At 33.6% G+C, this 26010-nt stretch overlaps 1 protein-coding gene, 1 non-coding gene and 1 pseudogene across 10 annotated transcripts in view; 1 reads left to right on the forward strand and 2 right to left on the reverse strand.

The window, feature by feature from the left end:
- GRIA4 (glutamate ionotropic receptor AMPA type subunit 4) overlaps positions 1-26010 on the reverse strand; it is a 478222-nt gene that overhangs the window by 51353 nt on the left and 400859 nt on the right. For all 9 annotated transcript variants that reach the window (XR_008911318.1, XM_007494900.3, XM_056794448.1 and 6 more), the window contains 4 exons: positions 24513-24719; positions 21367-21737; positions 19550-19748; positions 6118-6365 (listed from right to left, as the gene is read on the reverse strand). Coding sequence is in view for 8 of the 9 variants with exons in the window: in XM_007494900.3 (XP_007494962.1) it covers positions 6118-6365; positions 19550-19748; positions 21367-21737; positions 24513-24719 (1025 nt within the window). In the remaining variant the exon portion in view is untranslated. The remainder of the gene's footprint in view (positions 1-6117; positions 6366-19549; positions 19749-21366; positions 21738-24512; positions 24720-26010) is intronic.
- MIR2985-1 (microRNA mir-2985-1) lies at positions 6062-6117 on the reverse strand. The gene has a single exon (NR_162909.1). It is a non-coding gene; the product is annotated as a microRNA mir-2985-1 (primary transcript).
- LOC130454237 (U2 spliceosomal RNA) lies at positions 19274-19407 on the forward strand (annotated as a pseudogene).

Raw genomic sequence — 26010 nt, forward strand, 5'->3', positions numbered from 1 at the left:
AGGATCTTTTGTTTTGAACCTAAATCTGACATATTGCATCCCAAAACAAAATGAGAATATATGACAAAATCTCTGTGGCCATTCCTTCGTATGACAGGAGGCAGATGCAAAGAACTCATGATGTGTACTTTTTCCTCTTTACTGTAAAGAACTACTTTCAGATAAGTTTTTAAAAGTATTTTGAAAATTTACAAATCTGCTTAATTTCCTAGCAGGGAAAAAAAGGATTTAAGAAGATGATACAATTGAGGTTAAAGGTTTCATAATAATTCTCTTGACCTCAAATGTATGACTCTTAAACTTATCTTATATATAAAGACCTCATATTTCTTTGGCAATTTTATGCCAGGATATATTTCATCATTAACTATGATTTTATTATTGAAAAAACAATGAATCTGAAATCTCCCTCTTCAAGTCTGCCAAGGACACTGCCCAACAGAACGATTCTATCTTTTTCATGTTTGTCACATGGAAAATCACATGATAAATAATCCTATATTACATATGTGTTAGGCAAACATCAGACATGATACCTTTCCATTTTCCTATTCTACTCCACAAACTGATGGAAATATTTTTTGACCCACGGGTGCTACGGTATTCGTTATAATTACAAATACAAATTTGTTTGGAATTTCTGATGAGGAGTTGGGCATTACAAAATATTCTCTTCCTTTCTAAGAAACCCAAATCACAGCAATTAAAGTAACTTAATTCCAATTCTCCTCCCCCATCTCCCAAATACTCTGACTAGTTATTCTGTGAAAGGCACATGATGTCCTTAGTTTTTTACTGACACACTCCATTGCCATGGGCCAAGCTACCTTGCAGCTGGGCATGGTCAGGTTGGCATATTACCAAGTTGGTGCAACTGTGTCTCATTCTTTTCATATCCCACACATTGATAAAAGATCCCTGAGCACACTGCTTTCTTTTGAAACATCAATTCTTTGTGGCAGTAAATACATCTTGTTTTTGGCTCTGGCACACAAATATCTTTCAGAGAAGGGAGTCTAAGTTTGAATGATAATCCATCATTTTTGGAGAAGACGATGGATGATGCATCTGACAGCTGGAAGAATGCACTTGGCCTCAAATGCAAGAGATTAACGGCAAATGGGTGGTTGTAAGTCAAGTTTGGAAATTTCCCTTGGACTGGGGAAAATTTTCAAATATAACCCTTCTCTTTCTTGGCATTAGGTACAGAGTTCAGAATACCGTTAGCTTTTTTATGAGAGTTATTTAGATAGAAATACTAATAACACTGATGAAAATAAAAATTGGAAAAATTCTTAGTCAACATGTTATCTTCTGTAACTTACGAGAGATTTCCCCATTTCTTAAATGGCATTAAATTAGACATAAACTACATTTTTCCTTTTTCTTATTTCTCTATATGCTATATATATGTAACTTGCTTTTGCTGACAGTTAATTAAAAAAGAAACCTGAGTTCTAAATAATGTTGCACACTATTAATGCTTATCATATGAATAATCAATTGATTTTGGGCAATTAATCATATTAAATAAAGAATGAGTTGGAGGTTACTATTTCAGAAAAGTCAGGATTGCTCACATATAAGATAGGCTCATGAGATATATCCTAAAGTCAAGATAGTCTCTCAACACAGTTTAAAAGAAAGTTTGATTCCTTCCTTCTATACCCCACTTCTCCCAATAAGCAGAAGGCTAATGTGTTTCTGTAAGAGATAATCTTGGGGAACAAATCTTGCTGCCTCTCCCAGTTTATTCTAAACCTTCTGACATTTACAGTTTCAGTGTATACATTCTTTTGGTATTTTTCCCTTTTCTGGCTTAGTCTTCACAAATGATTAGTTTCAACAAACTTGTCTATCTCCTTCTTGCCACGTCCTGCCATTACTCTCTGTCACGTGTTATAGGCACTGCCACCTATTTCTCATGAATGACACTTCTCCTCCTATTCCTTTGCATTTGAATTGGCTACCCTTTGAATCTCGAACACTTCCCTTTGCCCTGAACCTCTACAAATTTTTATTTTCCTTTAAGATTCAGTTAAAATTTATCTGTTTCAGAAGGCATTTCCTAATGCTTCCAGATCCTGGTGCCTTCTCCAAGGTCCTCTTCTAGCTACACAATATGTAGTTAATATGTTTCTAAGCACATGCATGTTCTTTTTCCAATAGAACATAATATTCTTGAAGGCAGGGCCTATTTTTATTTTTACTTTAGATCCTTAGAACTGAGCACAACATTCACAACATGGTAAATCCTTAATAGTTACTTATTGATTGACTGAAGTGCATTTGAAACAACACTGGATTTGAATTCAGAAGACCTGAGTTCAACCCTTAATTTTACCTGTGACATACATTAATTCTTCTGAGTATCAGTTTCTTCATCTTCAAAATGTACGTAAGGAATTTGATTATTTCCAAGGCTCTGCAAGCTCTAGAACTATGATTTTTTTCACCATTAGCTGTCAGGCATTACCTATTGGACTTTTGCAAAACTGCTAAAGATGCAAATGGATAGCAATGTCTCAGTATTAATACTTTCATAAGCAAGCACAATGCACACACTGGCTATTAAATACATTGAATTAGATAATTATCATCTTCTTTACTTGTTTGAACTGTAAAGGTAGAGTGGCTAGTCATCCCCAATAGCTGTATCATTTTTAGCACTATCAAAATAGTAACAGATGATATCTCTGATAACTTGACTATTTTAAAAGATATTCTACATAAGACTCAAGTATTAACTTTTCACATTTTTTCTGTATTCTCATCCTTCCCCTCTCTGTGACATTTATTTTGGATCATTTTGCACTAACAGAGAAGTTTAGAGATTTTAGAAATTAGAAGAAAGTTATTACTTGTCAGTCATTTCTTTTTGTCTTCTGGATAAGTCTACATAGTTGGAAAGAATCCTTTTTGGGGATGGAGGATGGAGGAGGAAGTGGAGAGAGTCACTTTGCTGCTCAATGAATCAAAGCAGCAGGGTTTTTGAGAAAGCAATCTTTGTTTGGATTTCTAAAGGCATGCCTAACACTTGGACCTATAGACAATGGAAAAACTAACAGAGAGTTCAGTAAAAAATGAATGATACTCAGCAAACAAAGCTCTAGTTAAAAAGCTTGGCACCACAGGGCAACAGGCTTGGTCTCAGCTGGACTAGTAAGGGAAGAATGGTCCCAATTCATCCTAGCATCCTAGCTGCAGGATGACCCTCTAGGAGCTTGCCACCAGGAGCCTCAAGTAGTTCGAGTCAGTATCTGAAAGTGTTACCATCTATGTACAAAATAGTTATCTATCCTGCCTTTAGTTCATTATTTTTTCCCTTTTATAATTAAAGTAGATTCTCAACAAAATATGAATTCATGCCCCTGAGTAATAGGGGCAGGTGAAAGCTACTTGGCCTACACTGCCCTTGTGAGCTCCTGAAAGGCATGATGAGATGACTGAAGTTTTGGTATGCAAAGTCCAGCTTGCTCAGGAAATTGTGGTGTGTATATAAAACAAAGCACATAAACAAATTCTGCCTCCAGGAAGCTGTGCCTAACAATTACCTCATTAACAAGACCAAAAGAAGGACAGGAAAGAGGGGAAACCCACTGGCTCATTATTATACAGCTTTACACAGATGAAGCTCTTCAGCTACTTGGGAAACAATCCCTGTAGTGTGGGATTTGACAAAGTGGCACATTTAAGACCAAATTTGGTTGTCATTAATAGGAGTCAGGCGCAACAGTATCTGAGGGCCAAATTCAATCCTTGGAATTTGACTTTCATCAGGAGAAATAGAAAGAATAAGGCAATTAATGTTCATTGAAAATTAATTAAAAGAAAATTGATCCACATATCGATGCAAGTACTATGTGCAAGTGATCTTTAAATTATAAAGTACTCTCTATATATGGAAAGTTTCATGATCAACAAAGATCATATTCTTTATCTTTATTCACTGTCTTCCTTCCTTCCTTCCTTCCTTCCTTCCTTCCTTCCTTCCTTCCTTCCTTCCTTCCTTCCTTCCTTCCTTCCTTCCTTCCTTCCTTCCTTCCTTCCTTCCCTCCCTCCTTCCCTCCCTCCTTCTTTCCCTCCTTCCTTCCCTCCTTCCCTCCTTCCTTCCTTCCTTCCTTCCTTCCTTCCTTCCTTCCTTCCTTCCTTCCTTCCTTCCTTCCTTCCTTCCTTCCTTCCTTCCTTCCTTCCTTCCTTCCTTCCTACCTTCTTTTTTCCCTTCTCTTCTTCACCCTTCTACTCTTGCAACTGTGCTTTTGAAAGAGAGTTATTAGGTCCCATTAAATGCCATTTCCAACTTTTGGTACTTTACTACAAAATAAATCATCCCCAAACTAGGACAGTTTATTTAGAAAAAAATATCAATTTTCAGAATGGTTGAAATTTTATTCCTTCCATTTGAATTTAAATCTGTGATAGATTATTTCCTGGCACACTTCTAGCTCCACTCCAATTTCCCATAAGATTAAGACAGAGCAAAGTAGTTGTTAGAGGTGATGTTCAAATGTGTTCTCATTTCCTCACAACTGAAGGTTTTGTTCCATTTCCTCCTTTTTTAATGTAGCATATCATGTTATACTAGCAAAAATCTCCTCATACAATATAACGATTTAAGATGATCCATTAAGGAAGTTATTCCTAGCAATGAGAGTAGAGAGAATCCCAGAGTAAGGTGTAGATGAGAATACAAGTCTTGTTTCTGTGACATTCTAGCTACATGACCATGGGCAAGTCACATAACCCTCAGTACTCTAGGCAACTCTCTCAAAGTATAAGGTACAGGAAAGTTGAGGGTCTGTCTTGGTGGAGGAAGTTTTCATTTAGGGTATTTCCTACAAACAATGAATTAACTCTGGAAACAAAATAGCAATGAAAAAAATAAAAAATTCATAAAGTCCTTTCTGGTAATAGTATTCTCCATTCAATATGTTGGCAGTCATAGAAAAAGATGATATCATTCTAATGATGTTTTCTTTTAAGGTTAGGCAATGGCACTGTCCCAGTATCTGATTAGCAACATTCTTCTATTTTTTTGAAACACAAAAAAATCATTGATTTTCTCTGAGTTCCTGTGCTCATTGAATCTGATAGATTTATGAAATACTGGCAAATGAGGTACTAATATTCACAGGGAGAATAAGTGGTGCAATTACTTCCTGACCTTCAGTTCTGCTTCTGACTTAAATCTTATGCAAATGTGATGATCTTCACAACTCATCAGCAGCCTTCAATTGCTTAGAAAAGATGGAGAAATCTGCCTTCTGGACCATGACATGAATTTTCAGTGTCCAAGATGGAAAGCATAGAAAGTGCAGATTTTAATAGTTTTACATAAAAAATTAAATACTTAGTTCAATTGTTCATTATCATGTAACAAAGCTGTGCTTATAAATCACATCTTTGAGGTAAAAACTAAATATTTTGAGGTTGTTTGGAAACAATCATTAGGCTGGGTTCTAGTGATCTTACTTATTCCATACTCCCTTCAAAATATGTGGGAGTGTGACTTGAGTAAGAGCTCTGGAATCAGAGCCTACTTTCCTTCCCACTAGAGAGTATTCTCCTACTTTTATAAGTGCATGTGCTTACTCTCTAAAACAATCTCAGGTAAAGCTAAAATAAGAAGATGCCACAAATGTAACAAGACACTGAAATGGGGGGAAAAAAACCAGTTGACTGGTTAGAGAAGTCAGGTATTTGGTGCTTTAACAAGAAAATTCTGAATCAGAAACTAGAAGCCAGAGCTCTTTAACAAAAAAAAAAAATTTAAATGGATGAATTTGTTACTATAACAACACTAAAATGAAATTTAGTGTCTACACATGTCAATGTAATATAAAATTAGATTTTTACCTGAGTTTTAGGCCAACTAGAAGCAGCTAGTGTAAAACCAGGTTCATTTTTATATGGCCTTGAAAAGTCTATATAAATTGTGGTTAGTCATTCTAACGTTAATTACAGTTACCTGTTTGTTGATCAAATATATGAAATGGATTAAAAGAAAAAAAATAACATACCATGTTCACACACAAAACAAAAGAATTATATCAGGGACATCAGGGAAGGTGGAATACTATAACAACACATGTTATATTGTTATACTATTCCACCCACCTTAATGAGGAACCCTTAGGCGTTGCTACTCCATAGCCTTTCGAATCCAGATTTCCTCCAACTTTCATGGTGTCACACGGCTTTCGTTGTTCAATGTATTCATTCATAGTAGACTCCAGGAGGAAGGCAAATTTTCCCTTGGACTTGCGGACACGTGCTACTCCCTCTGCTGTAGTCCTAGTGAACACTGAAGGTTCGGCTGACTTCATGTAGGTCCACATCTTTTCATATACTGCTATTTTTGATCTCTGGAGGAAATAAAAATAAGGGAATAAAGTAATTACATTGACTTACCAATAAAAATATAACATCTTTTCCCTTCATTTATCTCTCCCTAACTCCAGTTTACTAAATAATATAGCTCTTCTCCAATTCTAAGAACTCTCCTGTATAATTTAAAATTAGTAAATTTGAAGTCCCAGGGTTAGAGCCAAGTTGTCAGAATAATCCAGAGCAGCTCTGTGCCACCATGAGAATCCTATTCAACCAAGATTAAAATATCACCCCAAAATGAATACATGAGTGAAAGAACCAACAAGTAGACAAAGTGAAACAACTTTTTTTTTAAAACCCTTACCTTCCATATGGGGTCAAGTGACTTGCCCAGGGTCACACAAATGGGAAATGTCTGAGACTAGATTTGAACCTAGAACCTCCCATCTCTGGGCATGGCTCTCAATCCACTGAGCTACCCAGCTGCCCCCTGAAACAACTTTTAAGAAAAGAAAAAACCCAAAATGTAGGCAGAGAACCCCTGGAGCACTGGGGTGAGAGGAGAACAGACCCCCCAAAAAGCTGTATCAAGGAGAAAAGAGCAAGCCACACCCCCCCCACCCCACATCTGCTGTTATGTCCAAGCCAACATCCAGATCCTGACATCATGCCTAGGAAAATAGTGGTACAAACCAACCCATAACCCTTGAAATTTCAAACCTGTGGAGAAGTTCAGAGCCCAAGCCCAGGGAATTCTCGTCTGGGATTGGGATAAGGACTTAGTTCACACTTTGGGGTGGCTGATATGACTAAGTACTCATCTTTCTGCCTAAAGCTCAAGGCAGAGCTCCAAAACAAGACAATCAAGGGTGTGCCTGATTGTTTCAAGTCTACAGTGAGACTAAAATTTTGAGCTCAAGCCTGGGGCTAGAAGTTGATCATCCCCTGACCTTATCAAAATCACAGTGAAATCAAAAGCTTACACCTAAGTCTGAGATAAGTCTTTAAGTTATCAATATCTCAAAGGTCAATTGAATCAGCAAGGGGAGGGTTTTCCCCAAACTCTTAGCTCTCAGGCTATCACATCATCCCCCCAAGCATACCTATAATTAGATAGGAAAAAAGAGAAAATAAAGAAAAAACACCTAACTCTAAAGAATTTTGATGGAGACAAAGAGCAATGTATAGACATAGAAGGGGACAGTGAAAGCAAAGGAAACATATGTGAAGTCCAAAAGAAAAATATAGATTGAACATAGATTCTGGAAGAACTCAAAAAGGACTTCAAAAATCAATTAAAAGAGGCAGAGAACTAGTGGGGAAGAGAAATGAAAGTGATACAAGAAAAAATGGGTGAATTGAAAAAGGAGAACCACAAACTGACAGAGGAAAGTCAGACTTTAAAAATCAGAATCGACAATCTAGAAAATAATGATCTCATGAGAAATCAAGAAACTATAAAGTAGAATCAAAGGAATAAAAAAATGAGGAAAACATGAGATTGTTTATTGATAAAATAACTGACCTAGAAAATAGATCTAGGAGAGAAAATTTGAGAATTATTGGACTACTTGAAAGTCATGATCAAGAAAAAACCTTGGTCATCATATTACAATGAATTATCAAAGATAATTGCCTAGAGATCCTCAAACAAGAAAATAAAATTGGAATTGAAAGAATTCACAGATCACCTTAAGAAAAAAATGCTCAAATGACAACTTCCAGGAATATAATAGCTAAAGTCAAGAGCCAAAAAGCCAAGGGAAAAATACTTTGAACAGCCAGAAAGAAATCATTTGAATACCATGGAGCTAAAATCAAGATCACACAGGACCTAACAGCTTCTACATTAAATAATCAAAAAGCATGGAATATGATATTCAGGAAGGCAAAAGATTTGGGTTTACAACATAGAGTCTCCTATGCAACAAAATTGAGTATATTCTTTCAGGGGGAAAAATGGAAATTCAATAAAATAAAAAGATATCCAAGCATTCCTGAGGAATAAGCCAGACCTAAACAAATAATTTGAAGTCCAAACACAAGATACAAGAGAAGCCCAAAAAGGTAAATAAGAAAGAGTAAATTTAAGGGACTCATTAAGGTCAAAATGTTTATATGTCTACATGGAAAGAGGATTTCTGTAATTCTCAAAAATTACTCTTAGTAGTAGAGAAGATGGAAGGAATTTACTCAGAAAGAGGGTGGGGAAGTAAGCTGATTATGATGATATGGTGTATATGTAAATGTGACGATATGGAACAACAAATATGTATGATATAATATGTATGCATATGAATGCTATATAAAAATCAATCAAGGGTTAAAAGAGAGGGTTGCACTGAGAGAAATTAGAAAGGAATGATAGAATGGGGTAAATTGTATAACATAAAGAGGAGTGAAAAATTATTATTGAGAGGGTAGGATAAGGGTGGTGACAGGTAATGCTTAAACATTACTCTCATCATGACTGGTTCAGAGAGGATAAAATGTGTATACTCAGTGGGATTTAGGATTCTGTTTTACCCAACTCAATGGAGTATAGAATTCTATCTTACCCCACAGAGAAATAGAAAGGGAATAACATAAGGGAAGAGGGAGGTAATTGGAAGGAGGTTTAATTGGGGGGGGGTGACAAAAAGCAAAATACTGGTGAGGAAGAACAGAGAGAAAGGGAATAGACCAGGATTTAAAAGGAATAATATAATGAAGGGCAATAAACAGTTAGTAATGATAACACAGAATGTTAATGGGATGAACTAACCCATAAAATGGAAGGTTATAGTAGAGTGCATTAAAAACCATAATCATGCTATATGTTCTTTACAAGAAACAGATTTGAGATAGAGTGACACACATATTCAAGGTAAAGATGTGGAGCAGAATTTATACTGCATCATCTAAAGTAAAAAATGAGGAGTAGCAATCATGATACCAGACTAAGTAGAAATTGATCTGATTAAAAGAGATAAGGAAAGGAATTACATTTTGCTAAAGGGTACAATAAACAATGAAGTAATATACTTTCTAAACATTTATGAAACAAATGGCAAAACATCAAGATTTTTAAAGGAAAAGTTAAAGGGAATCAAGATAGAAATATGTTGTAAGACCATACTTGTAGGGAATCTCAACCTTCTCCTTTCAGAACTAGATAAATTGAACCAAAAAATAACTAAGAAAAAAGGAAGTGAATGAAATGCTAAAAAAAAAATTTGAGGTAATAGATATTGCGAGAAAACTGAAGAGGGATATAAAGGAATATACCTTCTTCTTGGCAGTACATGGCACATATGCAAAGAGGGGCCATGTACAGGCCATAGAAATATTGCAAACAAATGCAGAAAAACAGAAATAATTACTGCAAGTTTTTCAGATAATAATGAGATAAAATTATAATTAAGAAGGGACCATGGAAAGACAATTTAAAATTAGCTGGAAACAAAATAATATAATTCTTCAAAATTGGTGGGTCAAAAAGGAAATCATAGAAAAATTATGGACTTCATTAAAGAGAATGACAATGAGGAGACAACATATCAAAACCTATGGTATACAGCCAAAGTAGTATTTAGGGGGACATTTATATCTGAGTGCCTATAGCAACAAAATCAAGAGGGTGGAGATAAATGAATTGGGATCATAACTTTAAAATAGAAAGAGAACAAATAAAAAGTCCCCAGATAAAAACTAAATTGGGAATCTTAAAAATTAAAGGAGAAATTAATAAAAATGAAAATAAAAGAACTATTGAACTAATAAATAAGAGTAGGAGCTGGTACTTTGAAAAAACAAATAAAATGGATAAGTACTGGTTAATCTAATAAAAATATAAATGATAGAAGCAAATTAACAGTATCAAAGATGAAAAGGGTGATCTCACTTCCAATGAAGAGCAAATTAAGGTAATTATTAAGAACTATTTTGCCCAATTATATGGCAATAAATATGACAATCTACATGAAATAGGTGAATATTTATAAAAATACAAATTTCCTTGATTAAGAAAATAGGAAATAGAATACTTAAATACATGGATAAGAGACAGAAGGATGGATAAATGAAATAGACTAGGGGTAAATGACCTAAGCAAGTTAGTGTTTGATAAATCTGAATATCCCAGCTTTTGGGACAAGAACTTACTATTTGACAAAAACTTATGGGGAAAATTAAAAAACAGTATGGAAAAAATTAGGTTTGGATCAAGATCATACACCCTATACCAAGATAAATTCAAAATGAGTAATTGACTTAAATATAAAGAGTGAAATCACAAATAAATTAGATGAACATAGAATAGAATACTTGCCAGTTCTGTGGGAAATGAAGGAATTTAAGACTAAGCAAGAGATAGAAAACATTATAAAATGTAAAATGAATGACTGATTATATCAAATAAAAATTTTTGTACAAGCAATACCAATGCAACAAAAATTTGATGGAAAGCAACAAACCAGGAGAACATTTTTATAACAAAATTCTCTGACAAAGGTTTAATTTCCCAAATATATAAGGAAAAAAGGTAAATTTACAAATAAAGCCATTCCCCAGTTGACAAATGGTCAAGGGATGTGAATAGGCAGTTTTCACATGATGAAATAAAAACTATCAATAAGCACATGAAAAAGTGTTCTAAATCCCTCCTGATTAGAGAAATGAAAATTAACACAACTCTGAGGTACCATAGCATGAAAAGCAGACTGGTCAATATGATAGCAAAGGAAAGTGATAAATGTTGGAGGGGATGTGGCAAAATCAGGACACTAATACAATGCTAGTGGAATTGTGAATTGGTCCAACCATTCTGGAGGGCAATTTGGAATTATGCCCAAAGGACTTTAAACGACTGCCTGCCCTTTGATCCAGGTATATCACAGCTAGGTTTGTACCCCAACAAGATAATAAAGAAAAATACTTATACAAAAATATTTGTAGCCATTTTTTTTGTGGTGGCAAAAATGGGAAAATGGGAAAATGAGGGGGTGTCCATTGATTGAGGAATGGCTGAACAAATTGTGGTATCTGATGGTGAAAGAATAATATTGTGCTGAAAGAAAGGAACTGGAAGCTTTCTGTTATCTGGAAAGACATCCAGGAATTGATGCAGAGTGAAAGGAGCAGAACCAGGAGAACATTGTACACAGAGACTAATACACTGTGGCACAATCAAACATGATAGGCTTTTCTACTAGCAGCAGTGCAATGATTCTGGACAACTGTAAAATTGGACTTGAACTCTGGACTTCAATCCCCACAATTCCTTGCTCCACTTCCCCAGAATGCTTTGTAATCTCACCTGGGCCGAGATTGAGAAGGTATTTAACCTGATTGCAAAAGCTTTTAGCTTTTTTGGACTTCCGTTTTGGAGCAGAGGCGTCTCTTCCATGATGCGAGGTTATTTTGTCTAGGCCTCTGGCCTTGGCACATGTTTCTTACTTGTATATTCTTTAATCCTTAATCCTTAATAAACCTCTAAAAATATAATACTCCTTGCAGAGAAAAACTAATTTCTACCTGCCTCAGTCTCCCCATATATTCCCTAAATTTTAACTGTTACACAATCCAGAGGAATTTGTGAGAAAGGATGCTATCCACATCCAGAGAAAGAACTGTAGGAGCAGAAATGCAGAAGAAAAACATATGATTCATTACATGGTTCGATGGGGATATGATTAGGGTTTGGATGTTAAAAGATCACTCTACTGCAAATACAAATAACATGTAAATAGGTCTTGATCAATGATACATTTAAAACCCAATGGAATTACTTGTCAGCTCTGGGAAGGGTGAGGGAAGAAGCGGGATCATGAATCATGTAACCATGGAAAAATATTCTAAATAAATATAAATAAATAAATGAAACTTAAAATTAGGAAACTAATTAGTTTAATGGAAATTACTCAGAAATAATATATTGTGTTCTTTTGCTCACTGATGTACAGAATCATAGGATCAAAGATTAAGGGGTGAAAGATGCTTTAGAGTTCATCTAGTTCAATCCTCTCATTTTGGAGATGAGAAACAAACGTCCAAGGAAGAAAAATGCCTTATTTGATTCCCCAGACTTTACATTCCCTAACTCCTGGGCCAAAGTGCTTTATGCTGTATTGTAGAAACTCATGCTGTTATGAGTTTAAAATAGTATTTGTCATAAGAGCTTATTATGTTCACAGTACCTATGTCATCCTAATTACTACTCTCCATTAGTTAAAAAAGGAACATGATATTCTAAATGTAGAAGATTCTGAATATTATTGGCCAATTTGCATCAATTTTTAAAAACAAAATCACATTAAAATTCAAATACATAATAAATTACTTGCTTTTAGCTTTCTAAAGATGTCTTTTAATATCAAAGTTGTTTACATGGAAATGATACTATAACTTTTTTATCTCAAAATTTTGACAATGGTTATTTATGTTAGTAATATTTAAAAATGGGTAAATTCATAGAGTAATCAGAGAACCACGAGATAGAAAACACCAATGGAAGCTCATAAGCCATGAACTCATTCACAAGAATCAAATCATGAACAGAAATTTTTGCATTTTTACTAGATAGTAGCAAACAATAAAATAAAGTTTTCTAGACAATATAAAGAAATGATTCTTATTTCATCACATTCATGTTTTATGATAGGAGGTGGTTCCAATTCTATTTGCCATATAAGAAATAGGTTGGCTTTTGTGAATTTTTCATAAGGGAGCTCATTTGGATAGCATTTCTTTCACAAAAATGACATGAATCATCTTAAATTATTTCCTGGTATTTGAACTAAGCATCTATTATTTTATCTGTATGCAGATTTTATAATATTTGAAAACCCTGAATTCTATTTGATAATATATACATGAAGGAGATTTATATTTGGATTCATTGCAATCATTCGATAATAACCCAGTACCTTTTGGATCAGGATTTACATCTGAAATTAAGGAGAAACTTCATTCAGATTTAAAGTCACATGTAATGCCAAACATTGTCTAACTACACTATTATTCCTTTCATTGGTTTTTTATTGGTGGCTTGTCCAGAACCTTTTATATTGAAACTTTAAAATAAAATTATGCTGAATTAAATGTGTCCAAATATAAAATATTTCTTAAAGGACTTACAAATATTCTAAGCAAGTAAATGAAAGAGGTATATTTTGGAGACAAAAGAAATCTTTTCTGTTAATAAAAACACAGAAACATTGAGATCTAGATTCCTAGGCTCTAACAGAAATATTACTTTTATGACCTTTTCATAGGTCCATTGTAATAGAAGGGTTTTGTGAATGCTAAACTATTATACCAACAGGTTAGTAATAATAACAATAATATAACAATTATCAGTGGAGAGAGGTTTTTGTTTGTCTCCAAATGCTGATAAATAATATCAATATAACTTCTTGATAACTTCTGTCATGCCAAGTGTAACAGTTGAAATTAGGGGGCCAAACTGTGGCAGGTAGAAATTAGTTTCTCTGCTAGAAGGAGTATTATATTTTTAGGGTTTTATTTAAGATAAGGAATTTAAGAAAATACAAGTAAGAAAAACACGTGTCTAGGCCCAGAGAGCCTATTCATGACCACTCACATCTTGCCTGCTAGGTGGAGAGCCGCATGTGCTCTGAAGCGGAAGTAGGAAAAGAGCCCCTCTAGGTGGATACAGTCAGTTTAAATATCCCATCTGGCTCTCGGCCCAGGTGAGGTTACAAGGCATTTTGGGAAGTGAGCAAGGACTTCTGGGAAATGGAGTCTGGAGTTCAAGTCTCCATTTTTACACAAGTATCTACTCATTAGTTGGCATTTGGAAAAGTCTCAATTGACAGATCAATTATAGATATTATAATCCACAAAGAAAAAGACCTAAATGGAATGCCCACTTCAGAGTCCTCATAATAGGTAAGAAGCATAAAATCTTCCAAACTATAAAGTCAGTTGAAAGAACTTTGGTCCCTACCCATTAGCCAGGAACTCCTCATTTCTTTAGCTTAGGAGAAGAGATCTTGGCTAACAGTTAGTCCTAACCTTTGGAAAAATCAAACTCTTTCAGGTTGTATTAATTATGTATATACCTATATGTCTTTATAAAATTAGCATCCAAAGATTGCAAATTCTTTGAAGACAAGGATTATTTCTCTTTAATTTTCATATTCCCTACAGCAAGTACAGTATTTTAGACTTAATGTTAGGAACTTAATAAATGACTGTTGATTGATTGATCACTGGAGCATACCCAAGGGGCCCTTAGAAAAGCTAATAATTTGGAAGAGAGTTGTTGAAGAAGAAATTTTGAGTTCAATTCCTGATTTCCCTAATTTTGCAGTGCAGCTTTCTCAAAGATAAACAAGCTTATCCTGTTGGACCTCTTCATTGTCTTTGTTTTCTGGGACAATAATCTAGCCCAATAAGTCAAAACATATCTCTAGCCAATACTTGAAGTATAAGGCAAAATAAGCATGTGCCAGCAAGATGGGACTTTGCTCTCCTAAGGGCAACTACCTGGGTTTGGAGTTTGAGGGAGAAGGTTATGAATGTGATAGGTTCACATATGATAATTAAGATCCTGACTTTTGCTTTCTGTTCTATAGACACTGTGGATAATTCTGCAATGATATATCTCTGACATACAACTTGGTATACCCTTTCAGTGTCCTTTCCATTTTTAGGCTATGAAACATGCTGCCAATAAATGCTACCACCCATGCTCCTGACCAATTTTGACCTTTGGATAGCAAGTAATTTGTATATCTGTATCTTTATTTCTCTCTAAACCCAATTCATATAAATCTGTCCTCAGAATGACCAGAAAGTTTTTTTTTTTTAAACAGAAGCACTGAGCTGAGCAAGTCTATAGGGAAAAATGAATGATAAGGATAATCCATTTGGAATTTATTTTGAACAGGCTTATGCATTTTAAGGTAATTCAATGAACTATTTAAATGGAAGATAGCATTAAGTCATAAATATGGGCCAATTATTAGGCAATTTTCTAAGCACTTAAAAAATAGCCGGCTAAGGCATGATGTCTCTTTGCTGAATTTAGACATGCAGGAAGATTAAAATCAAATAGACTTTAGAGATGACTCATTAAGGAATAACATTTAAGTATAGTAAACCAAAGAATATATTACACTATTTAAAGAAAAGTATAAAAATCTTTCACTCATAAATAGTCACTCACCGGCCACTTCTATACATTTTTAAAATGTCTTGATCTCTAAAATTTCAAGGTAGAAAAGACTATGTTTTAACTTGTGTGCACAGAATGCATAGCATGTATAGAAAAGGAAGAGAGAATTCATGTCCTTCAAAATAACATAAAATTTAATGGTTAAAGAAACCAAGCCTGTAGTTATGCCAAAAAAAAAATCAGATAAAGACCAAGTTGTGAAATATGAATTTCCCCCTTTGATAATAGGGACATATACCAAAACATTTGTTAAAGGTAAGATTACTAGCAAGTGAAGAAATAGATTCAGATTGGACCAAGTTTCCTTCAGCCCAGGTGGCTAGAAGACACTGAATTGTTTTGTCTAATTTTACACTTACTTAAAAGAAAGCAAGAACAAGTAGCAAAGATCAGAAGGGAATCACTGTAGTTTTCTGTGAATCTTATTTAGGACTGGAAGAGGGTTGCTCTCTTGGTGTGTTAGCGTAATAAGTATCAAGTTAAAATAATGCTGAATGGATGCAGAAAAAAATTGAAAAAGCATCTCAACAGAGACACAACAAACATGGAAATTAGTCTAGTACTAAAGCTTTTGTATCTGCAAGATCTGTGCCAGCAGGATCTTTCTGATGCTTTCTCCTTATGCTACTGTAAGACTGAAAGCACCACATAACTAGTTCTCAGTGATGAAAGGCAATATGACAAGAGAATATTAGATGTTGAATTAAATAGCTCTATGTCTGTTTTGAATATTTGAAATAATTATATAATACTTATATTTCTAGTATCTATTAAAGAAGAGTTGTAAGAATAAGACTGTCTCTGATAATAAGGAACTTAATTTTTTTAAATTAAAGCAGGAAAGTCCAAATTTTGTATATTTTTTGTATATTTTGTATATTTTGTATATTTCAGAAATACTGACCCTGCAAAAGTGCCTAGCACATAAGTGCTTAATAAACATTTATTAACTGATTATAAATTCCAAATAGACAAATTATTACAGATATAAAATTTCTGTCAAATCAAGGAAAACTGTACTTGACTCTAAAATTCTTATCTTCAACTTTTCCTTGAAACAAAGTATGATTTTAAAAAATTTAGCCTTCTGTTGATGCCATATCACTGAATCATGAAATCCCTTAGTCTATGAAAATGAGAAATTCATCCAAAGAAATAATCAAAAAGTAGTATTGTGGGTGTAAGTGGGCTACACCATATCAATAAGAATTATGTAAGAGAAGTAAGGCAATGGATGATGTCAGAACATGTATAACCAGGAGAGCAGAGCAGAGTATGATCAGAAAAGAAGGTTTGAGTTAGAGAGGGATAACCTAGGCAGTGTCTTCAAGTGTCATTGGAATTGCAGAAAAGTCAAGAGATCTTTTATACTGCATGGATCTCTGGGAAGGGTTTACAAAACTTGAGCAAGAGTCAGATCAGATAGGCAGGTATGGCTTGATTGTGATCTAAATTGATTGTGATCTGAATTGTTGGAGAAAGTATTCATCAATGAGAGATATATCTATCAAAATTTCAAAATACAACAAAAGATTTTTCTGATGGGAATCTTCATACACAGTGACAGATACTAGTCAATATTGATTTGAATCAGAAAGCAATTAAACATATTTGAGTAGAGTCAAGCCTAGTTTTATTTACCATTCTATCAAATTAAAAGGCAAAGGAATGGAAAATTATCATTACATTTTGGCACAATGAATTTTGTTGTTTTAAAGGCAAATCTTCAAGTTTTAACAATTTTACTCTTTTAAGATTATGAAAATTGTTACTTGTAAGTCATGTTCTTACTAGAAAATATGAAATAAATAGAAAGGAGTTTTTAGTTAGAAATCAAATCAGCAAATCTTTTCTGTGTGCTAGGCACTACAAATACAAAAAAGAAAGATAGTCTGTGCTTCCAAGGAGCATACTTTCTAATGGTAGAAGACAACAAAAAGGGTCTTGAAAAAGCAGGAGAGGCAATAATGGAGAGGAAATAAATCCATCCAGCCTGGGCTTATTTTTTTTCTCAAATGAAATTTTTGGGAGGAATTGAAAGCAGGCTCAGGGGAAGAGAATACTTCCAGTTGGAGAAGTATAGTGGTAGAGTGAGCTTCCAGGGTGAAATTTAATTCTGATCAGAGCAAAAATGTTTCATGTCATGCAAATCCAGAAAATAGCCTTATCCATGACATATACTTGTCCTTTGGTATACTTGTTTATTTTTAGCAATAGTTCCTTTGGATTGTGGGCTTATTTATTTTTTCCAGATAGGAATGAAATAAAATAAAATAAAATAAAATTTCCCACATTGTAGGATCATACCAAAGTTTATAATAAAATCTTCTCAGATATTTGTCAACCCAATTTTAAATTAATTTTTTATTATTTCATGAAGAATGAAAAAAAAGCCTGACAAGTAGCCTATTGACAAATAAAAAGGTTCCTTCTTTTTTGACCAAGCCAAACTGTCACACCACTAAACGTATACTTTGTTTTCTTGTAACTTCAGAACAATTTCTTGAGATGACTCTATATCACTTTCCTATTTTCTTGTAGAAACACCTGTCATGCCAAAATTTATGCCTTTGATGGATTTGAAATTGTGTTAAACTTGTACAGGAATAGTACCTAATTCTAATAAAGCTTTATAAACACGAAGAATGCTAATTAAGTAATAAATTTAGGCTATTTTGTTTTTCTTTAATAGAGCCTAAAAAAACCATTTCATATAATACCTAATGAATTTGTTTATTGTATGAAAGAAATTCTAGAAACTATCATATTATAAATAGAAAGGTTTTAGATAATACAATAAAATAGTTGATAATGCATCACTATAAAGTTAGATATCTGATTTAATCCAGTTTTCTAAATAAACTATTAATTTGATATTTTGATGATATAATTAAAATCTTTTGTAAAACATATTTCTAGAACTCATCTGAAGCATATGTATATTTTTCCTCAAAAGTTAAGATTGAATCATTTTTACTTAATGTTCTGTACTTTAAAATGGTAAATTTAAAAGGTAAAATATAACATATAAAGGTAAATTTAAAATTTCCACTTATTTGTATTTAATAAAATAATGATGGACTTTCTTTAAAGTTCTTTTATGTGAGAAGTCATAAAATGAATTATATTCAGATATATGAAACCTTGTATGTTCTTTGGTGAATAATGCAAAATGGTTTTGGCCACAGTCAGTTAAATATACTTGAAAATATAGGTGCTAAATATATCTCAAACTCTGGAAAGGTCTTTAAAAATGGTTGCACCACTGTTTCTAAGGAGAGTGAGAGTACAAAGAGGATTCAGAAAATCTACCATGAAAAGGATCCTTAAAAATACATGCTTGGCTGAGAAATGAGTCATAAGCCATATAAAGAAACACTGCATTGTGCCTATGCACCTCACCTTGATTTACAATGCTATTAAGATACTGCAAAGTAAAGATTAACCACATTTTGATCAGAGCTCTTAGAATTTAAATATTTTCTGCCTTCATTTTCTGAAAAGAAGTGAACTGCAGCTTAAAACTATTATCATGGAACAATATAACACAAATGGCCAATAAAGTTTGCAGTTAAAGTTTGGGTTTGAAAATGCGATGATCTAAAATTAGGTTTCAAAAGCTAGCAGGCACTTCTCCCTTCTTATTCTAATTCTTATTTATACCTTAGTACCAAGCTCCACAAAGTAACAGCAATATAACCAAACAGCTTCTCTAAGATCATTGTATTTTCAACACTTGCTATTATTATGGAAACATAGATCATCACTTCTTGGCCTTTTGGCTAAGATCAAGTGTAGAAACATAGATCAATGAATAAAGGACAATTTTTCCAATCAGATCTTGCTTTTCTAATACTTTGGGGAAATGTATTTTTCTCAAGTAAAGATTAATAATTGTTTCACAATTTAAGGGACCTTAAAACTCTATGAAGTAGAATTGGACAGTAACCAAGTACCACAAACTGTATAATAGTTACTTAAAAAGAAATGCTTGTTTTTTAGTGCAGAACATTTTCTGGTATACTGCTATTGACTTACTCTGAAGAATTCTTTTGTTGACCCAGAGTCCAATGTTCCATATGCAATTTCAGTTTGTTTGGCAAGGTCTTCTGCACTTTCTATTGGGGAAACCATTCGCTCAACAGTCAGGAATGCAGCAAGATTTGCCGTATAAGAAGAGATGATGATGAGAGTAAAGAACCACCAAACACCTCCAACAATTCGTCCTGAAAGGGATCTAAACAAGAATAATGTAATGTATAATTTCCTCTCTTTAAGTTCCAAAAAGAGAAAAGAAAGAGAAAAATACCATTTTCCCCAATATGCTTGTTAACTAAGTAATTTTAATCCTTTTACCTAAATTTACATATTTGGGAAGAATTTTAAAAATGATTTATGCATTATCTGATGATCCTTCTACTATATTTAAAATGTTATTGATATTGAAAATATGGATTTAACATTTCCTCTTTATTGTCCAATAAGTAGAAACAACACAATCTAAATTCACTAATGTGTTGTATTTAATCCTTAGTGAGACCATATTAGTATAGGATAAAAGATGGATTGCATTTTCCTTTCTAGTTGTAGCTTCATTGAGAGAGAGAGGGGCATATGTTGGGGATAGTTATCTTTGGGAGCTGGCATTGAGGCTATAACAGGTAAATAACTATTCATTCCAAAATGATCTTTGTTTTTGAATATAGGATTTTGAATATAGGACCCCCGGCCACATTTCCTTCATGAATTAGCTGGACTACATTTTTATATTATGTTATAGATCCTTTCACTACTTTTAATTGCCTTGCTTGGTATTGAATTGTGTGTGGATGTGGGTGAAAAAAAACCAATCTAAATGAGAAAAGTCAGGATGCACTAATTATTTAATTTGGCACCTCCTCCTGGCTAAATGTCTTGAAACTTTTTCTCGTTAGATTGAGGAATCCTATCGTTAATTCTATAATAATATAATGCTGAAAATACATGAAGAGCCTAGAATACTAGTAATCACTTCAACATAATGTCAGAGTAGATTGGTCTCAAAATAGTATTTGTCTTGATTATAGGACTTAAAACATGAAGTCTTAGAGTGGATGCGTGTTACAGTGATTCCAATTCTATGGAACTTCATAGCAGACATCTCCCTTGAGTTGCATTGGCATGAGAATCAAGGTTAACAGTTGCTACCCATCAACTTATTAAAATGTTTATTCAAATCATGAGAAGGGAATAGAAAATGAGTTCATGTAATTACAATTTAGATTTTATTTTCCATCTGTCAAATCACTGAACTAAACATTAATACTAAATGGTTTTGACAGTGGTGAGGGTTGGCATAAGTTACTGATCTAGAGGGAACATTAATCTTTATGATTTATTCACATTTTATGCGAACAAGAAAGACTAATGTCCTATGAGCTAGGATTATGCTCAATATAAGTTATGAATTGAAAGTTTTGGTTAGCTTCAAAAATGTTCTCTTAGGCAAAGAGAATGTGGATCCAGGGCCAGGACAAGACATGAATGAGCTCTGGGAAAGATTTAAATATTGTATTACCTATGTAACATATTACTGCAATCATACAACTTATCATATACAACATAAATACCTTTATATTTAAGACAGTGTAAGTTTCTTGCTTGGAAAAATGTACTTATAAATTCTAATGTTAAAAAGTATCTTTCATTCTCCTTATACTGCACTCTCTGCAACTAAATTCTAAGCAGACACCTACCTTGTATCTAGACATACCTACCTAGCACTGGATCAAGGTGGCTTGATGAAGCTCACAAACCCTGGAATTAGTGGGAAATAGATATTAAATGAAAGAAATGTTCAATGTTTTAAAACTAACCGTGGTGAAATGTCACATCCTTGCTGCATAAAGGCACCCAGGGAAAACCAGAGGCTGTTAAAAATGCCAAACTCATTGGGAGGCTGGTCACTTGGTCCTTCTTTTCCATCCTCTGGTTCTTCTGTGTGCCATTCATATGGACTAAATCGACTAACTAGGAATAAGACCACACTGACACCAATGTAGGCAAAAACTATGCACATCCAAATCTCATAGGCCAAAGGATCCAAGAAGGAAAATACTCCTGGTTTAGATTTCTGGGGCTTTTTAATCATAATGGATATGCCCAAACTCATGAAGGGCTTTGAAAAGTCAATAACTTCTTCTCGGACCAAAGTGATTGTTAGTGGGGCGATAGCAATCTCAGCTTTCTAAAAGAGAAGAAACACACAAAGGCATATATGTTAATGCTGTTCTTTGAAAACACTTGATTGTCAACTCTCTATTCAGAATTGAGCAAACAGTTAATTATTTTCAAATATATGATATACACGTAGCCATTTTAATCCTACAAAGTATGTTTTTGATGGTTGTAATTTGGGGGTGATGGAATCAGAAAATGAGAGTGTGATTTCTGGTTATTTCATTTGTAATTATGGTGATGAAGGAATTAGGAGGTCTGGATGTCTAAAAGTGTTGCTCCCAGCAGTGGCAGATCTTGCTCACTCTTGCTACTCTATTTCAGAAGCAGCCACTGATGGCTTCTTTGTCACTTTTTCACTATCATAAAATCTAAGTTAAAGGCATGTATTTTTTTTTTCCTTTTAGAGTCAAGAAAGAGATGTTATAGAACAGATGACACCATTTTTCTGTGTGAAAGGTCAGCAGTCATGGCAAATATCTACCAACTCAATGTAGCAATGAAAACCTGGGAAATAAGTTTTTATTCAAATAACTTTATAACATGTATTGAAATGAGTTGATAAAATAGCACTCTTAATTCTCAATCATCAGTGTTAACAGAGAAAAAAGCGAGTTAAGATAAGACATGATGAATAAAAATAAATAATTCCTAAAATATTCATGTGTGTATAAACATTTACAGTTATATTTAGCATTAAGAGAGTCATAGGATAGTTTCCGTCTGTCTCTGGCTGTATCTGCCTGTCTGTCTGTCTCACACACACACACACACACACACACACACACACACACACACACACACACATTTCATATTGGATCATTTTCTCATTCATCCTGAAAAGGGTTACTCATATTTTGGCAGCAGCCCAAGATTTTGGATGATCTTCGTAACTGAGGATTGACCACAAATACCTGAACATATGTAACTTGTGAGTGTCCATATATACTATTAAACTGCCCGTGGGGGAGACCCCCCATAAAGGAGAAGTTGATATATAGAAAGCTGTTTCAGAGTGCAATATGTTTCTACTATTCTTGTAAGGTAAATCCTTGGTGTATATTTATAATTTGCTTGCTTTACACCTGTCCCATCAGATTAAAAAATTACTGTGGAACAAATGCTTTAGAAACACTCCCTTTCTCAACTTGAGACAAGGCAGTAATGCTCATTTGATAAAACTGCCCATGCAAGCTATGGTCCAATGCTATTTGTTCTCTATACTGCATTTCTTTTCTCATTTAAGGTCACCTATGTAGTCAGCACCTCTTTCCCATGGATATCAAATCTAATGGATCGCTTTATATAGTCGTTAAAATTCCTTTTCATGTTGAGGTTTTAGTTACTATATTACTATGTAACAAAACATCAGTTTCATGGTCTGAAAAGCACAATACTGAATTATCCAGCTACTGAATGGAAATTTGGGTTTGGGATACGTTTCCCTCTGTTGACTTGCATTATGTGCTCAATCTTTTCCACCTATGTGATTTCCAAGGAAATGGAAGAAGTATCCTCTCTGTAATTATTGATTTCACGGGGGTCTTGCAAAGATAAATCAGATCGAGTATGCTCTGTTCTTTGGAAGATGAAAACCATGAAACAACATTAATATAGCATGCTTGGCTGCTTTTGGACATTTCTGAAACAATATATGATTGCATGTTCCTGTTATTGTGTTCTTCCCTAAGAGGAAACTTTTTTCCTTAGTTTACATTTGATTTCTGGTTGAGAGAAATAGGATGCAGGATGTCACTACGACTGAGTGCCTGCTGTCTACTTCAAGCAACCAGCTTGAGATTTTGATGGGCACTGAAGTGATGACTGATCTTGTGACTCAGACAAGAGTGAATGTTTTTATTTGCTTTGAGCTAAAAATTTGTTCTCACACTTATCTTTTGTTGCAGGAGGTGCATTATACTGTTTCATGTGAAACCACAACATATTCAGTCTTTACTTTGGGGAGCTTTGCTGTCATGTAAAGTAAGGAAGGAATTCTCTAACATTTCTTCAATATTTAATAGACCCAGCAACACTGTTATCACCTCATTTTATCATAGGCTTGGAAAATATATATATATATATGTTAAAGGATTCATTGTGCAACCATAGTTTAAATAACTTTTTAAAAGTATGTTTATTTAGTACATGATTTGGGATGTGAGTGACCTGCTCCAAATAAGCTTTACTTGTTGACTTGCCCAACTAGTGACTCTCAGAGTCAGAACACGGAAATTAGGAATGAAAGTAGAGGCTATAGACCTAAATTCAAAATCTCGTTCTGCTGCTTGCAATTCATAGGACCTTGTATAAGGCAACCTTATCACTCTTGGACACAGGAAATAGTTGGTCTAGGTTATCTTTAAGGTTCCTTTTAACTCTAGATCCTATGATTCTAGACAAATTTTAGCATTAAAAGTAAGTGTTGTTTAATGCAAGTTACTCAAGGTAGTTCTGTATTTCTCAAAGCAGTTTCTAAAGGTTAAAAAAAATCCAGTATGAAATTAAAAATCTATTCACCCTTCCCTCATTGTGCACAGTGTATTTTAAGTCATCTGATGATAAGCTTCTATTAATGCCATTTTATTTTCTGCTTGAGAAGTCAAAAGGTATTAATTATTTTAAACTTTTGGGAATTAGTAAACTGAGAACAACTCGGTTTGAAGCTATACATCTAGGACACTTTGAAACAGTTTAATCAATCCATGAGGATTTAAAATGTTCAATAATTTTGTAAATTTACTGTTCATAGAAGGTCAATTCATCAAAAAGTTGATTTGCTTACCCCATACACAAGTTCTCCTACCATCCCATTCCAGATTTTTGTATCTGCATCCCTTGCTCCATATTTTCCATCTGGAACAATGGCAATTTTGTACTTGATACCAATATGTTTTGCAATTTCAGAAGCCAAATCTACACAGTAGCCTTCATACTTGTCATTCCCTTCAAACATTTCATGGTTTTTCTTGTACATAACATATGGGGATTCCTATAATGAAAGAAGTAGAACTGTAAAGGAGAAATATATGAAATGCAATTTGAAAAACAGCATGTAAACCTATTGGTTTTAGTGTGTGACTAAAAGTTAATGTTTGGTATTAGTCTATACACATTAGTGTATATATCTTAATCTATATACACACTAGGATATAATATACATTACTTCTACATAATCTCCTATGTCAAAAGAAATCAATACTTAAACTAAGGCACACTAATTAAATTCAAAAGAATGTCAATGCTTTAAAATAACTGCTCAATCAATGGGCAAGTAATGAATCATTACTTTCTGTCCAGAGCAGTGGCTATGCAAGGACATTTTGGAGAAAATAAGAATCTGACATACTTCAGTGATAGGAATTAAAGTTTCAAAATATAGATCATAAAAGTTTGAAACTGACTCAAAGTAAAATCTGAGCTCTGATGCCTGAAAATACCTGAAAAGATAGAATGACACAAAGGCATAAATTAGACATATTCTGAATATACTGCTTCTGGTTTGGAATTATTTTACATACACTGTACCTTGACTTGAATGGAATTCACTTTCTTAGTGATGTGAGATATTCCATTTGCTACCTAGAACTAGTGCTTCATGAATATTAATTCAGCTTCCAAACATATTTGAAATTGTATGTGTCAATTTTTATTGTGACTTACACAATGTTAAGTATAGCTAATAAATAGTTTCCCGAGTATCTCAGTATTATTTGAAATTATATACATATGTATGTATAATAATATTTGAAAATCAAGAGCATTTTGGGGAAAAAACATTGATTAAACCTTGATTCCAACAAGAAGTCACATTTGCAAATAGCCTTGGACATCACAAACATATTTGTCGTATTTATATCTATCTTCCATTTAGGACAATGACTAAGCAAAGGGACTTGTTACAAACATGAAATATGCAGTGGACATATTTCTCCATTAGTCTTTACAGGGAAACTCATTACACAATGATTATCATGACTATAAGCAAAGTCATCTATTAGTATATAAATTTATTGTTGTAAATAAAGATTTTATAATATGATGCTATGTGATTCTGAGACTGCTCTATAATTACTCTGGTTATGTCATTTAGTTTTCCATGAAAAAGCAGAAACACATCATTCATAATTTAACTTTTTTTATTATGTTATTTTAAAACTATCTCCATTTGATACCTATAATATATTCTACTTTAATTCTTACTTGATTTTAATTTAGTTTGTTGTTATATAATCAAATTTTTTTATTATATCATATTCCATATTCTGTGATTTCCATATCAC

This window comes from Monodelphis domestica, chromosome 4, assembly GCF_027887165.1.
Source record: "Monodelphis domestica isolate mMonDom1 chromosome 4, mMonDom1.pri, whole genome shotgun sequence".
NCBI lineage: Eukaryota > Metazoa > Chordata > Mammalia > Didelphimorphia > Didelphidae > Monodelphis > Monodelphis domestica.